Below are 16443 nucleotides of genomic sequence, written 5' to 3' on the forward strand. Positions count from 1 at the left end.
AATCATCCTTCAAATAAGTGCTGAACACTTATGCTATGGCAGGTCCCGAGCTAGGTGCTGAGGTTACAAGGACAAATAAGTGTTTTTGCATGCTTTCAGTTTCTTAGAGTTCCTGGAAAAGACTAGCATGTGAACAGGCCACTGCTATGAACGGTAGGAAGGGCTCAGGGTAGTACGTTTCAGAGCTCTGAGCACTAATAGTGTGAAAGCAGCTTTCGGGGTGTGGGGGGGTGCTCTCCAGGCAGAGCGGGAGCATTTTCTTTTTTTTCTTTTTTTTTTAAGATTTTACTTATTTATTTGACAGACAGAGATCACAAGCAGGCAGAGAGGCAGGCAGAGAGAGAGGAGGAAGCAGGCTCCCCGCTGAGCAGAGATCCTGATGCGGCGCTCGATCCCAGGACCTTGAGATCATGACCTGAGCCAAAGGCAGAGGCTTTAACCCACTGAGCCGCCCAGGTGCCCCAGTCACTTTAACACTTTAATCTTGCATTAGAATATGAAATAGTTTAGGGGCGCCTGGGTGGCCCAGTCAGTTGGGTCTCCATCTCCTGATTTGGGCTTGGGTCTTCATCTCAAGGTCATGGGATCGAGCCCCACGTGAGGCTGTACACTTAGTGGGGAGTCTACTTGAGTTTCTCTCTCTTCCTCTCCCTCTGCCTCTCCGACTTATGCTCTCTTTCTAAAAAAAATAAATAAATCTTTTTAAAAAAGAAAAAAAAAAAGACTTTAAAATAGTTTTGAGGAAGGAAAGACAGAGTTTACTCCTCGCCTAGTTCAGTCCTAAAGACTAGGCCTCTGACCTGGTCCAGGTCGGAGATGGCAAGGATGGCCAGGAGAGAGGCAGCATAGGCCTGAACTAGGGGGGAGACAAGATAAATGGGAAAAGGAAGGTCAAGGTGAGACATATTCTGGAGGCAGAATCTACAGAGCTGAACACCTCAGTGGATATGACATGAGTGAGGCAATAAAGAAGATATGAATCTGTAAGCTTACTACGCCATCTGTATCAGAACTCGGAGTTCTTTTCAACTGATAAATTTATTCTAAAACTTACCTGGAAAAATAAGTAGGTTTAGAATAATTGATAAGTTTTCTTAAAAAAGGAATAACATTGAAGGGATTTTACACTAATGTCTAGTGTCACACTGATATAGGAATAGACAATAAAAGAGGGTAGAACCCAGAAACAGACCTCTCCATGAGCATATGGGGATATTCAGAAAAGGATAGATTTTTATTTAAGTAATATTGGAAAAATTGACTATTGTATTCAATAAAAAGTAAGATGAGTTCTTTACCTGACCACAGAGACAGACAATTTCCATAGACATTTAAGATTATATAAGTTAGAGTAATGCTGGTTGTTATAGAGACCCTCATATTTCATTAACTTCTCAACATAAAAAAGTTTACTTCTTACTTGTTCAGTGAAGTTCAACTTACTTGTTCATTGAACTAGTTCCTTACTAGTTCAATGAAGGTACTTCTTGTTGGGGGTGGGATGTGTGGTAAAGGCTCTACTCAGGGCACACATTCAGGAACCCAGGGTGACAAAGGCCCTGCCGTCTTTAGCATGTGGCTGCTAAGGACATGCGTCATAGCAACACCCAGGGGGCAGAAAGGAAAAGAGAGGGGGCATAAGGCTCTGTGTGTCCCCTCAGGCTGAAAGTAGCACATGTTATTTCCACTCACCTTCCGTTAGCTAGACTTAGTCCCATCACCCCACCCAGGGGCAAGCAGACCTGGAGAACGGTATCCCTGGATGGGATGCCTCTTCCCAGGGATAGTTCTACACCTCCGAAAAGAAGCACGCATCTGTGGCAGACAGCTAGGTAACTTTGTCATGAAGACTATTCTGAATAGTAAAAGTGAGTATGTTAACTACAGGAGCATCTAAATACACCAAAATAAAATGTAAGAAAATACTTTTACACTCTTGGGCAATGTCTTTCTAGATGACTTGACTTCTTCGACTTCTAAATAACATGAAATACAGAATGAGTAAAGAAAAATAAGTGATGTTTTTGCCTATCATGTTGGCAAAGATTACAAATTTAGAATAGTCCATGTAATACCTGAGGAATGCTTAGAACAGTATCTGTCACACAGTAAACCATTACCGTGTTAGTTACTATTGCTGTTGTTATTCTTATTAGCATTACTTTGTACTAACAAGAGACAGAGAAACAATTCCTTTCTTTTTTTTTCTTTTCTTTTATTTATTTACTTGACAGAGAGACACAGCGAGAGAGGGAACACAAGCAGGGGGAGTGGGAGAGAGAGAAGCAGGTCCCGCTGTGCAAGGAGTCCAATGCGGGGCTCGATCCCAGGATCCTAGGACCATGACCTGAGCTGAAGGCAGACGCTTAATGCCTGAGCCACCCAGGCTCCCCTGAAAAATAATTACTTTCCTACATTGTTAATAACAATTGATACCATCCTTTGGAGGGCACGTGGATATCAAAATTCAAAACGTGCCAACATTCAACCCAGCAATCCAATTCTCTAGGAATTTATCCTTAACCTACAAAAATATGCGTACTTAACTGTTCATTTCAGCATCGTTTTACAAGCAAAAATTCAAGCAATCTGAAATTCATTAATAATTGGTTAATTAAATAAATTTCCTTCCTGCCTTATACTACGTATGTCTAGTGTTTTGATATTTTATAGCAGCTACTATTTTATAATTTTAAAACATATATCTTATTTAAATCATCCAAAGTTTAACTTATAAGTGAGGCCACTAAAATTTAGAACAAAAAAGGTGGTGGAAGAATATTTTATTTGTTGCATTTCTGTTTTTCCCAGAGATAACAAGATGAAATGAGTTTAAAGTGCAAGAGGGAAAATTATGTTAGCTGCCAAGGGAAACTTTCTGAGACTCTAACATAATTTACAAAAACTTAAAAGCCGGAAGTCTCCAGACAGTTTCCAGGAATCAAGATGTACCCCCTTTGTGGTTTATCTTCATAGAATCCATCTATCCTTACAATCACTAGTTTAAAAGTGTTCAACCATGATTTGCTTAATCCATATGATTTAGTTCTTCCCATTATGATTTTAAACTAAGCCAGGTATGGTAAAATACAATTTCTAATAGATGTATTATGCCATGTAATTGTAGCAACAAAATATATCCCATCAAGTTCAGGTGTACAGTTCATCTTGATTTTTCTTTTAAGTCTTCTTTCAATTCCAGTTAATTCGTACAGTGTTATATTAGTTTCAAGTGTATAATATAGTGGTTCAACAATTCCATACATCACACAGTGCTCGTCACAAGTGCACTTCTTTTTTTTTCTTAAAGATATCTTGATTTTCTTTGTATTTTTTTAAAGATTTTTATTTATTTATTTGACAGACCATAAGTAGGCAGAGAGGCAGGCAGAGAGAGAGAGGAGGAAGCAGGCTCCCCACTGAGCAGAGAGCCCAATGCGGGACTCGATCCCAGGACCCTGGGATCATGACCTGAGCCGAAGGCAGAGGCTTTAACCCACTGAGCCACCCAGGTGCCCCACAAGTGCACTTCTTAATCTCATCTATTTCCCCCTTGCCCCCACCCACCTCACTCTGGTAACCATCAATTTGTTCTCTATAGTTAAGAATCTGTGTTCTGGTTTATCTGTCTCTCTCTCTGTGTCTCTGTCCCTCTCGTTTGCCCTTTGCTCATTTGTTTTGCTTCTTAAATTTCACATAGGAGTGAAATCAAATGGTATTTGTCTTTCTCTGACTGATTTCACTTAACATTATACTCTCTAGCTTTATCTAGCTGATGGAGCTAGATCACGTGGTTGATCTTGCTTTAACCCAATCTTTGGGTCCATGTTAGGGTAGCCTTCGATATGAATCCGCCTTATAATGAGGGATTTTCAGTATTTCAGTGACTAATCCCTTTTACACAAAGTGCAAGGTGATCAATTTATATTGATTTTGCTGACTAAATAATACTGTGGAGTCTAACAATATACCCTTCTACAGTCCCTATGTGTCTTAAATTATCATTATACAATATTTACTTCATTAAAATCTTTGCAGTCTCCTCAAATCTCACGAATTCATCCATAAATCATTCTAAGTGATTCACTAAGTATGTGAACCTTCTTCCTAGAACCATATTCCTTTATTTCACATTTCTAAGGAGCTGCTAGTAACCAATAACTATCTTCACTACTTCCCAACTTGTTCACATTTGTTTCCTTTGGGAGAAGTAGATTTTAAGAGCTCAGGATTATGTGCCTTTTTTCCATGCAATTTAGAGCTCCCCCTTGTTTATTAACAGTTCTATTTCTTCCTCTAGCCCCATTTTCTCTCGATGTATCCATAAAAGTACCATCTGTTTTTAGTGTCATTTTCTTTCTGCATTCTGCTGTCTCCTGAATGCTTCATGCGGTAACAATTTATTCCTGCTTTACTATCCATTTGCTCTCACAGCCCACCCTCTTCTCCCTATCCCACTCCACCCACTGTCACCCTGGATTTTCCTCATCCAAGGAATGGTATACCATTACTTTTAAGGGCACAACTTAGGAGCCAAGAAATGACCAGCTCAGCCACTTGGGATATTGGGCCTTGACTAGTTGATCACTGCACGTCTTAGCTCTTTGTTTGCAAGCAGATGGTCCTAATATTTTCTAGCTCATAGGAGTAAAGTCATGTACATTGGGGTTTCCCAGGGTGGCACTATAGACATTTGGACTAGGTAATTCTTTTCTCTGGAAACTATTCTGGGCATTGTAGGATGTTTTGCAGCAACCTTTACCACTAGATGCCAGTAGTAATCCCCTTTCCAATTAAGACAACCAAATATGTCTCCAGACATGGCTAGATGTCCCCTGGGAGGCAAAATCATCCCCACTGACAACACTGATATATGTAAGGTATTTAGCACCATGCCTGGTACATGGTAGAGATTTAATATGTATTTGTGACAGGTTGATGATCTAGTGGATTAATGCATATTCATTTCTAATGCAAACATCTAGTATAATATTTGACATTTAATTAACTGCTTAATGCATGAATGGATAAACAAACAAATATGAAGCCAATAATCTTTGAGGGTTGTCTATAGTTTCTACCTTATACTAAAATGTGGCACATGCACTTAAGACAAGGTTCCTCTCTTTAAAAAAACATTTTAGATGATTAATTGCACAGCTTAAGTTACTCTGCCCAGTTTTTCTCCAGCCTTATTGAGATACAGTTGACATATAACAATTTAAGGTGTACAACCTATTGATTTGATACACTTGTATATTGCAACTGATTGTTAGCTAACACCTCCATCACATCACACAATTGCCGTTTCTTCTTTGTGGTGAAAACATTTAAGATATAGTCTCTTGGCAACTTTCCAGTATATAATACAGTATCATTAATTATAATCACCATCCATTAGATCCCCAGAACTTATTCATCCTATTACTGGAAGCTTATAACCTTTGACCAGCATCCCCAATTTCTCCCACCTCACAGCTCCTGCTAATCATAGTTTAGTCTCTGTTTCTAGGAGTCAACTTTTTTATATTTCACATAAAATTGATGTAGTCTCTGTTTTTATGAGTTCAACTTTTTTAAAGATTTTTTTTTTAATTTGACAGACAGAGATCACAAGTAGGCAGAAAGAGAGGAGGAAGCAGGCTCCCTGCTGAGCAGAGAGCCCTATGTTGGGGCTTGATCCCAGGACCCTGGGATTATGACCTGAGCCAAAGGCAGAGGCTTTAATCCACTGAGCCACCCAGACACCCCTGAGTTCAACTTTTTAGATTCCACACATAAGTGTTTCTCCGTCTGGCTCATTTCAGTTAACATGATACCCTCAAGGTTCATCCATGTTGTTGAAAACATTACAATTCTCTTCTTTCTCATGGCTGAAAAATATTCCACTATTTTTAATATTTTGAGGACCCTCCATACTGTTTTCCATAATGAACATACCAATGTACATTCCCACAACAGGGCCCAAGGATTCCCTTTCCTTTACCTCCTCACCAGCATTTGTTATCTCTTGTCTTTTTTATAATAGTTATTCTCACAGGGGTGAAGTAGTATCTCACTATGGTTTTGATTTGCATTATCTCATGATTAGTGATGTTGAGCTCCTTTTCATGTATCTGTTGACCATTTGTGGGTCTTGTTCGGAATAAGATCTATTCATTTCCTCTGCCCATTTTTTAAATTGGGTTAGTTGTTATTTTACTATTGAGTTGTATGAGTTACTTATATATTTTGAATATTAGCTCCTTATCAGATTAGCAATTTGCAAATATTTTCTCCTATGGTACATTGCCTTTCCATTTTGTTGCTGCTTTCCTTTTCTATACAGAAGCTTTTTGGTTTGAGGTGGTGCCGCTTGTTCATTTTTGCTTTTGTTGACTTTGTTTTTGGTTTCAAATCCAAAAAACCACTGTCACGATCAATGTCAAGGGACTTACTCTCTCTGTTTCCTTCTAGGACTTTCATGGAGTCAGGTATTACACTTACATCTTTAGTTGATTTTTGTGTATGGTATAAGACAGTGGTCCAGTTTCATTTTTTTGTATGTAACTATCCAGTTTTCCCAACACATTTATTGATGAGATTACCTTTTCCCCATTGTATATTTCTGGCTCATTTGTCATTAATTGATCATGTATGCATGGGTTTATTTCTAGGCTTTCTATTCTATTCCATTGATCTATGTGTCTATTTTATGATAATACCATGCAGGTTTGATTATTATAGCTTTGTAATATAGTTTGAAATCAAGGAGCCTGATGCCTCCAGCTTGTTCTTTTTTTCTCAAGATTGCTTTGGCTATTTGGTGTCTTTTGTGGTTCTATATGAATTTTGGAATGGTTTGTTCTATTTCTGTGGAGAATGCTATTGGAATTTTGATAGAGTTTGCACTGAACCTGTACATTGCTTTGAGTAGTGTGGACATTTTGACAATATTCTTCCAATCCATAAGCTTATTTTTCACTTATTTTTGTCTCTTTCATCAGTGTCTTATAGTTGTCACCAAACAGATTTTTCACCCCCTTGGTTAAATTTATTCCTAAGCATTTTATTCTTTTTGATGCTATAGTAAAGAGGATTTTTTTAATATGTCTTTTTCTGAGATCATTGTTAGTGTATAGAAACACAACTTATTTTTGTATATTGATTTTGTGTGCCGCAACTTTACTTAGTTCATTTATTAGTTCCAATAATGTTTTGATGGAATCTTTAGAGTTTTCTGTATATAATATGTCATCTGCAAATAGTGATGGTTTTACTTCTTCCTTTCCAATTTGGATGCCTTTTATTTCTTTTTCTTGCTTAATTGCTCTGGCTAGGACTTTAGATACTATGCTGAATAAAAGTGTCAAGAGTGGGCATCCTTATCTTACTCCTTATTTTAGAAAGAAAACTTTTATTTTTTATCATTGACTGATGTTAGCTATGGGGTTGTCATATGTGGTAAAATAGGTGATGGGGACGAAGGAGGGCACTTGTGATGATCACAGGGTGATACATGGAAGTGTTGAATCAGTCAGTATATTGTACACCTGAAACTAATATTACACTGTATTTTAACTGGAATTTAAATAAAAGCTTCTTTTAAGTATGCAAATATAATCCTTTCCTTTTGCACTGAGCCCTCGAGTGGTAGCCACAGCGGTGCTCACACCCATTAAGAACTGCTTCTTTGTTTGCTGTATAGTCTGGTGCATCTTGTAGATGCAATCCCCATTGGCTTTCAGGACAAGCTGTTTGGAAAGCTTGTCCCTCAAGTGGGATTCTTAAAGTTAGGAGGCTAGATATGGGGTCCAAACCCTTAGCCTCTCAGGGAGAAGCTGGGATGTGGGAGTTACCTCCCATTTGTAGGACACTATGCTACAGGTGAGGTTTAAGGCAAAATTATGTCTCAGCCTTTCCTACCCATTTCAATGTGGGTATTTTCTTATCTGCCAGATGCTTAGGAGTCCCTCATATGGTTTCTAGATTTCCTTCACAGGGAATTACTCCACGTGCAAGAGTTTATTCGGTGCATCGTTGGGAGGAAGGAAGCGCAGGAGTCTTTGAAGACTGCCCCTAGCTAATTTTATAAAAAGGAAATCTTAGTGATATTTATGCACTTTAATGGATGATAGCTATGAATTATTATGTTTCAGTAGAATTCAAGATGGAATATTGAATTGATCCTTTGATTAAGAGTATTTCAGATTTTTTTTAAGATTTTATTTATTTATTTGACAGGAAGATAGAGAGCACAAGTAGGCAGAACAGCAGGCAGAGGGAGAAGGAGAAGCAGGCTCTCCGCTGAGCAGGGAGCCTGATGCAGGCAGGGCTTGCTTGATCCCAGGATCCTGGGATCATGATGTGAGCCGAAGGCAGCCGCTCAACTGACTGAGCCACCCAGGCATCCCAAGAGTATTTCAGATTCTTATTCTAGTTATTAAAACACTGGTATGGTCAGAGAACAAAGCTCACACTACCTTGAGTGTTTAATCCAAATCCATTCTATAAATATTTATTGAGTGCTTACCATGTTTCAGGTACTCTTCGAGGTACTTGGGATACAACTATCCAACCTTATAGAGCCTCTATTCTATAACGGACTACAAAAATAATAAATACATATATAAAAACAAAAGAGTAGTCATAACCTCTAAAATATTAGCCTGGGAAATATTCTAGCTGGTACTGACAACGAAATTCAGTGGAGGACTGAAATCTAACCAGAAACATTTTTGTGACTGCATTCATCATTTGCCATTTGGTCTCTCATCTGTGATTTCATTTTATCAAACTCCCAACTTTCTCGTCTGATCTGAATTACAATGAGGGTGTTAAATCACATCTGTAGTTACCTTTGCATATTTTGTGACTTCAGACACTTAGATTATGATTCACAGTGTGCGTAATTTTTTAAATTGTCTCAAACAGGCAGTGTTGCTTTTACTTTGTCTCGGTTTTCTCTAATGAACGAACTTCATAGCTTCGTACATTTTGTACTGCAGTCTAACAGCACGGTGGCTGATTCTTTCACATTAATACAGTATGTGCTTTTTGCGCCTCCCTTTTCTCATCTGTAAAATGGGATCTGTAGAAGATCTAAGTAACACAGTTGTTATAAGGATGAAATAATTAACATTCATAAAAAAGACAGAACTAAAGAAAGTGCCAGGCACGCCAGTAAGTTTTAAGTGCTGTATTTTCTGCATCCCTATCAGTCATTTGCTTACTTCTCCTATCTCAAATATTTTAACATAGTTAATGGAGTATTGTTCCTTTTTCTTTCCTTTGTACACTTGTAATGAAGCAGGATTACAGTGAGAAATAAAAGCAAATACATATCTAGCAAGACCATATAAGAAATGTCTCTTTGTCTGTAAACTACTTGAGTCGGGAGTAAATCCCTCCAAATGATGCAAACCAAGAGACATTTCACACTTAACTCTTCTCTAAAGTTTTTTTTTTTTTTTCTGATTTCAAAAGACATTTTCATTGTTATAAAATGCCATAGTACAGAAATTAGTAACTTAGTAAAAGTCCCTTTACCCACATACTCACCCCACTCTCTCTACCTCTAGAGAGAATTATAGTAATAATCTGTATATATTCTCACATGATTTTCCTGGTCATTTTTTTTTATTAAAATAAGATCAAAAAATAAAACAAAATAAAATAAGATCATATTGCACATAGAGCTTTGCAACTGTCTTTTTATTCACTTAAAATATGTCTTTGGTGTCTGGGTCAACACATTTAATTCCTTCTCATTTCCAACAGCTGCAGAGAGCTGTTACTTAAGGATGTGCTTGTGGCTCTCTGTGTACCTACCCACAAAGTGGTTAAAGCCCTTCAGCTGACCCTTGTACCGCCAAACATTCCAAGTCCCGACCCAAAAGGGGCACCAGAAGAGCCATTCAATTATCTGCCCCATCCACCCCTGGAGACCAGCCTTGTCTCAGTCCAGGGAGAAGGGCCGAGCTGGATGACAAATACCCATTCATATGGCAGTTAATCCTGAGGATCACAGAAAAATTATAAACCCAGTGCCCTTGAAGTGGAACTCCTCTCTGGAGCGTGGATGCCCAGTCATGCGCAGCCCACTTGCAGCAGGAGAGAAATTTTATTTGAGGATGTTAAGGCCAAGTTAACTTCTTTTAAAATTGCCATAGGAGGCCATTCATCCCTACTTCACTTCTCCCACTTCAAAGTCTTCTTCCTTTCACTCAGATATTTACCCTTGGAGCAATTAAGTCCCCTTTTATCTTTTCTATGCCTTCATTGGCCGCTCTGGTTCTCTTTCTTAGCTTACAAAAGAACAGATAGTTTTCAATATGTCTAAGTAAGTCAATATATCTGTCAATTTGTCATATTTCGATATGGCAAATAAATCAGATGTCAATATGCAGACATCAAATATCCATTCCCGTGCAATGCAAAGTGAGTATAATTAATACTCTATTGTAACAAATGTGCTATTATTTGTGTACCAAACTTACACATTATTGACCGGCCAGGTATAAAGAGATCTTAGAGTATCCAACTCAGCTGAGGCCTTTGTTAGACAGTATGTGAAGTCGCAGACTCCACAACACAAGGGAATTTTTGGCAGAAAGGAGCTCCAAGCTTCTTTGACAAGAAAGTAATGAGGGAGCACGAGGCTGGCTGAAGACAAAGCAAAAGCTGGCGCCTTGTACCCCCCACTCCATCCGCTTCCCCTCTGTCATATGTGTAGCATCCCTCGGGCAGCCCTGACTACCATGAGCAATAAGCAAATAGTTAACTTGCAGAGCTCACAATCCTGCTAGACAGGAGTCTCCCTTGGCTTACAAATGTCCTAAATCTCACTAACAAAGGCGATTGATAGCAGGATTGTGACAACCCACCAAAAAGTCTCCCAACTATCTTAATGTTAATGGGTGGTCTAAAGACAACATTGGTCCAGATGCAAGGCAAGGCCTCCGGCAGGCCCGGAACATCCTGGCACCTTGTAGGCCCTCTTTAGCATATGAAAACTCCGTTGAAACCTCCCTTCCCCTCACCTTCCCCCAACTGCAGGGTACATAACCTGCCATCCCTCACAACCCAGGGCAGCAGCTCTTCCTGCCCACGGGTCCTGTCCCCGTGCTTTAATAAACCACCATTTTGCACCAAAGATGTCTCAAGAATTCTTTCTTGGTCATCGGCTCCGGACCTCAGCCCACCGAACCTCACCTAGGTTCTAGAACTTCATCAAAAGCAAGAAATGTGATTATACCAAACAACACTTCTGTAGCCACACGGGCTAGGATGCCTCTGTGGCGTTCAGCAGGGGATGCTGAGGACGGCAATGCTCATGAAACCAGAGCCCAAATGGTCCTGGTGCTGCCTGGAACACCGAACTTTCCAAAGGCCACTGTCCATCTAATTCTTCCAAGCTTCTGTAGCAAATGGTTCACTGTTGCATAGATAAAGCATCGACTAGCCAGAGGGTCAGAACCCAGGCAATACGTGGATCCCGTTCTCTGCTTGGTCACTCTTCAGGTGGCCCGGAGCCGCAGTACCTCTGTTCCAGGCTGAGGCTCAAGATCTGTTTGTTTGTACCACAAAGTGGTCCAAGTGAACCTTTCTGAAACACTATTTTGAGCAAAAAAACCTTCCATGTCCGGCTACTTATCGCTATTTCAACCTGTTTCTTTCAGATACCATTGTTCTTATCGCTTCAATAGCAGTTGTTTCTGCAAAAACTCAGGGTAATATTTTTGCCACGTCCGCACTCAGAAGTCTCCGTTTCCTACAGATCCTCCGCATGGTGCGCATGGACCGAAGGGGAGGCACTTGGAAATTACTAGGTTCAGTGGTTTATGCTCACAGCAAGGTAAGATTTGCTTTCTAAATTATAGAACAAGCCTTTGGAAACTTTTTCGTTGATTGCTGTGGAATATGTAATGAACCCATCAAGCAAACTTAGTCATTTCAGAAGCTGGTTAAAGCACAATGTATAATGGATTACTTAAAAGTCATCATACGGGTTCCAGAGGGAGGGGAATTGGGAGAAGGGGCAAAATCGGTGAAAGGGAGAGGGAGGGACAAGGTTGCAGTTATGGAAGGACTAAGTCACAGGAATCAAAGGCTGGGTACAGGGATACTCAGTGATACTATAGCTGTGTTTTGTGGTGACAGAAGGTACCTAGGCTTGTGAGCACAGCATCACCTACAGAGATGTGGAATCACCTGAAACTGATGTAACATTGTGTGTCTATGGTACTCAAATAAAAAATAATGTTTTTCAAGTCCTCAAGCCTCCAATAAATTAGAGTAAACCCATGTCTTTAGAACACTGTGCAACCAAAAAAAAGAATACTGTGCAACCATAAAAAAAAGCTGAGGAAGTTGTTCTGTTCCCTGGGACATCCTCTGAATAAAAAAGTAATATATATATAATAAATATCCAAAAAGTAATAAAATGAATACATAGTTTTTCCTTTTTCACAGGTTTTTTTTTTTTTTTTAACCTCTAACAGTCTTTCATTCCTTTTATATCTAGGAATTAATCACAGCTTGGTACATAGGATTTTTGGTTCTTATTTTTTCATCTTTCCTTGTCTATCTTGTGGAAAAGGATGCCAATAAAGAGTTTTCTACATATGCAGATGCTCTCTGGTGGGGCACAGTAAGTATAAAAATCTGTTTTTATTTTTTGGATGTTGTGAAATGTCTCCTTTGAATACAGTGTAATGATTTCTATGAATCATTTATGAAAGGTCTCATAAAAAACATTAACTTCCAAAAGAGAGTTATGTGAAAATATACAGCACTGACTAAAATTGTCTAAAGAGTTTTCCCATCTCTATGGCTCAACAAAATTAAGTTCTCTTATAAATCATCAGAAGTATTTCTTGAGTGCTAGATTGTTGCCAAAATAAGGGTACATTATTTTTTTAAGCTGTGATTAAAATCTTGATAGAGTTGTTTGTTTGTCTTTGTGGAGCACAGATTCTAAATGACCAATTTTGCATCCGTTTACCACTCATCAAAAAAGTTTTTTCTGAGGTTTAAAAAAAAAAGGAATAGTCGCTGAATGGAAGTTAAAGTAAAATTATGGAACAAGAAGTGAAAAAGAGAAAACTGATAACCATCTTTGAGGTCAGAGATCATAGACATTTATTTTCAAATTTTTCCACTCAAAAGCCTGCTTTTCATTTAAATTGTTATTAAAGGATCATTTGCCAAACAGATATAAAAATCATGACCTCATACAGACCCGTGCTAAAGATTTTAACTCCTTTTTTAAAATTTGTTATTCTTAATGAGGAAACTAGTACAACGTTACATCCGTTTCAAAGGACTGTCCAAAAAACAGAAACATATAAAGATCAAAAATATTGAAATGAATTCAAATACAGGTAAAGCTGGCTTCTTCATGGTGTGAAAGGGAAGTCAATTAAACCTCCCTAGACAGAGTTTATTTACATGTCTATAGACAAGAATTATTTTGCAATGCTCCCAGTTATCTACAACTTACAGAGCTGCAAAATAGCTCAAAAGCCATGAAAAATGCAGAGCCCCATAAAGTCAGAAGTTGATAACCTGGAAAGGTGTGCTCCAAGCAAGGCATAGTTTTCCACTAAAGCAAAAATCTTGTCTGCATTGTAAAGAATTTATAAAACAGTCATTGAAACATGGGCCCTAATAAGATTAGAGAATGCTTTCTGGAATATATGAACTCTATTTCTTTCTATTTTATTCCTTAAGGCATTCCAAAAGGGTGTTTTGTGAAAACATACAGCATTTTAAATTGTCTAAACAGCTTCCCATCTCTTTGGCCCAACAAAATTAAGTTCTCTAATAGATCACCAGTAATATTTCTTGAGTGATAGATTGTCACCAAAATTAAAATACATCCTTTACCTAAACTGTGGGCAAAATATTTATAAGTTGGGGGGCACCTAGGTGGCTCAGTAGGTTAAGTGTCCGACTCTTTATTTCAGCTCCGATCTGATCTCAGGGTTATGAGTTCAAGCCCCACATTGGACTTTACACTGGGCATGGAGCCTACTTAAAAAGTAAATATATATATTTATAAGTTGGTTGTTCACTTCGTGGAACATAGAGTTAAGTTTCCAATTCTTGCATTGTTCTGTTACTCATCAAAAGTGCATCAGTGGGAACTAGAACCTTTGTCAAGGACAAAGAAAACTTGTCAGGGCTTGTATTGAACAGAACTTGGTATATTTAGTGGCCACACAGCAGCAGTAAAATGAATAAGAATCAGAAATAGCTTCACCTGAAGATTAGGCTTTTTTTTCTTAAATTATCAGAGTCAGTGTCTTCAAGATTGTGTCATTAGGAACAAAGCAGTCTAGTGGTGTAATAATTTGGTTCCCAGCTCCTCCCTCCTACCCCACAAGCATTAATGGACATTTTGAAAAGAGGAAGGAGGAAAACCTGAAAGAGAGCAGTCGTGTGACATTCTTGAAATACCTTTTATATGTAGAATGCAAGTGAAAATCTATGACTCATTGTGTGATAAACTGTGTAAACAGAAAACAGGAGGCTTTTCTAGCCAGCAAGGGGAAGACAGTTCATTATCCCAGGCTTCAAAGCAACAATTTGAATTTAAGTTTAGTTTCTGTTTTTCCTTGATAATTCCAACATACTTACATGCTTGAGACATTCAGGTGCACCTGTCCCATTGAGATGCAGTCCTTGGTGAGTTCAGCCTGGCAGCTCTTTATCCTTCTTTCCAATAGTCTTCCTTTTGTCCTTATTACTAATCAGAATTGCTGTATTGTATGTTAAACAGTGTGTGGGAAACTCTTAATGTACTGCTCACTTAGTCACAGGCTTATTTCTTTTGCCAGAATAACCCACGTAGCAGGTTTCAAAGGTCATATCTTTTCACTTTCAGAGGGGAAGTAACATATTTTCATTGATTGCCATTTTTAATAGTCATATTCTGACTGAAGCTTAACCTGTACTTAACAGGTTCTTTGAATGGCCTAATTATTTCTCCATTTAAATTTAAAAAAAAAATCTGGTCTTGAATAATCTTCTAAGATGTCAAGCTTCTAGGAAAAGGCCTGTTGGTCCACAGTGGGTTTGTTGATATTAACTGAGTCATTAATGAAATTGTCTGAAGCCTAAAAATATACAAAAAAACAAACAAAAGTGCTTATTATCTCTATTCTTTTTTTTTTTTTAGATTTTATTTATTTATTTCACAGAGAGAGAACACAAACAGGGGGAGCTGGCAGGCAGAGGGAGAGAGAGATGCAGGCAGAGGGAGAGGGAGAAGCAGGCTCCCCGCTGGGCAGGGAGCTGGATGCGGGGCTCCATTCCAGGACCCTGGGATCATGACCTGAGCTGAAGGCAGAGGTTTGACTGACTGAGCCACCCAGGCACCCCTATTTCTATTCCTTAGAAGAAGAACATATACTGGGTCTCCAATATGAAATAAAATAAATTTAGAACATCATACCTTTTATTATATATTGTTCAAGACCTTAGTAAAATATGTGGCTGGATACTTTCTAGTTAAAATTGTCCATGTTGCACATCATGGACACCTTGCTAACTATGGAAGTACCCAGAATTAACAGAGAAATGAAAGCACCCTGAACTAGTGTTTCTAAGTGTTGGACTTCAGTTAAAAAAAAAAAAATTAGGAAATTCTCTTCATTAAGAAAGCCCAAATTATTGACATTAAGTATCAAAATGCAGTTTGTGGCTTGTGGGTACAATATTTCAGTGAATTCTGAATCGTTAATTATTAATATCCTTTTGTTAAAAAAATATCGAGGACTATCCCCAAAACCCACTTTGGGAGGGATTCATGTGTGATCAGTACTATCAAAAGCCAGTAACAATTCAAACAACTGTGATCCCTGAAGACAATTCTGTACCACCTAGTTTGTTAAATAAGTGGAATAATCAATATTAAGGGCCTGGTACTAAGACCACAGCCAGTGCCCAATCAAAGATGGTAGCCACTGTTGGCAAAACATTTCGATATGGATGTTAGATGGAAGCACCTTTGTAACAGAAGGAACAAAGGGCTCTTTACTTCATGGAAGACTCACAGCTTAAGCACAAAAGGGACTTGGGAATTGGGGATTAGAATGAAAAGATGTTCTGGGTTCTGAAGGGACGTTCGTGACAGAAGTAGAAGAGGGTCAAGGGGAAACAACTCGTGGCTGAAGCCCTGGCAGCTACGGGAAAAGAGGATCTTCATTTGTTGGGCAGAGCTCCATTTGATGTTACTTCCTATTACTATTTTCCTCCTTTTTGGTTGCTTCAGATTTATTCTGAAATAATTTAAGAACAAGTCTCCCTGGAGTTATTTCCTATTATTATCTCCTTCTTCCCTATTATTATTTTTCTCCTTTTGATTTGCCTTAGATTTATTCTGAAATAACTTAAGATCCGGTCTTCCTGAAGTAATATTGCCTGATAATGATCTGTTCTTGAAGGCCAGTTTGTTCT

The 16443-nt window shown here is 38.5% G+C and overlaps 1 protein-coding gene across 4 annotated transcripts in view; it reads left to right on the forward strand.

The window, feature by feature from the left end:
* Positions 1-16443, forward strand: part of KCNQ5 (potassium voltage-gated channel subfamily Q member 5) — a 539086-nt gene that overhangs the window by 424978 nt on the left and 97665 nt on the right. For all 4 annotated transcript variants that reach the window (XM_032340463.1, XM_032340464.1, XM_032340465.1 and 1 more), the window contains exons 4-5: positions 11661-11836; positions 12506-12631. In XM_032340463.1, the coding sequence (XP_032196354.1) occupies positions 11661-11836; positions 12506-12631 (302 nt within the window). The remainder of the gene's footprint in view (positions 1-11660; positions 11837-12505; positions 12632-16443) is intronic.

The sequence above is a fragment of the Mustela erminea genome, chromosome 4 (genome assembly GCF_009829155.1).
Source record: "Mustela erminea isolate mMusErm1 chromosome 4, mMusErm1.Pri, whole genome shotgun sequence".
NCBI lineage: Eukaryota > Metazoa > Chordata > Mammalia > Carnivora > Mustelidae > Mustela > Mustela erminea.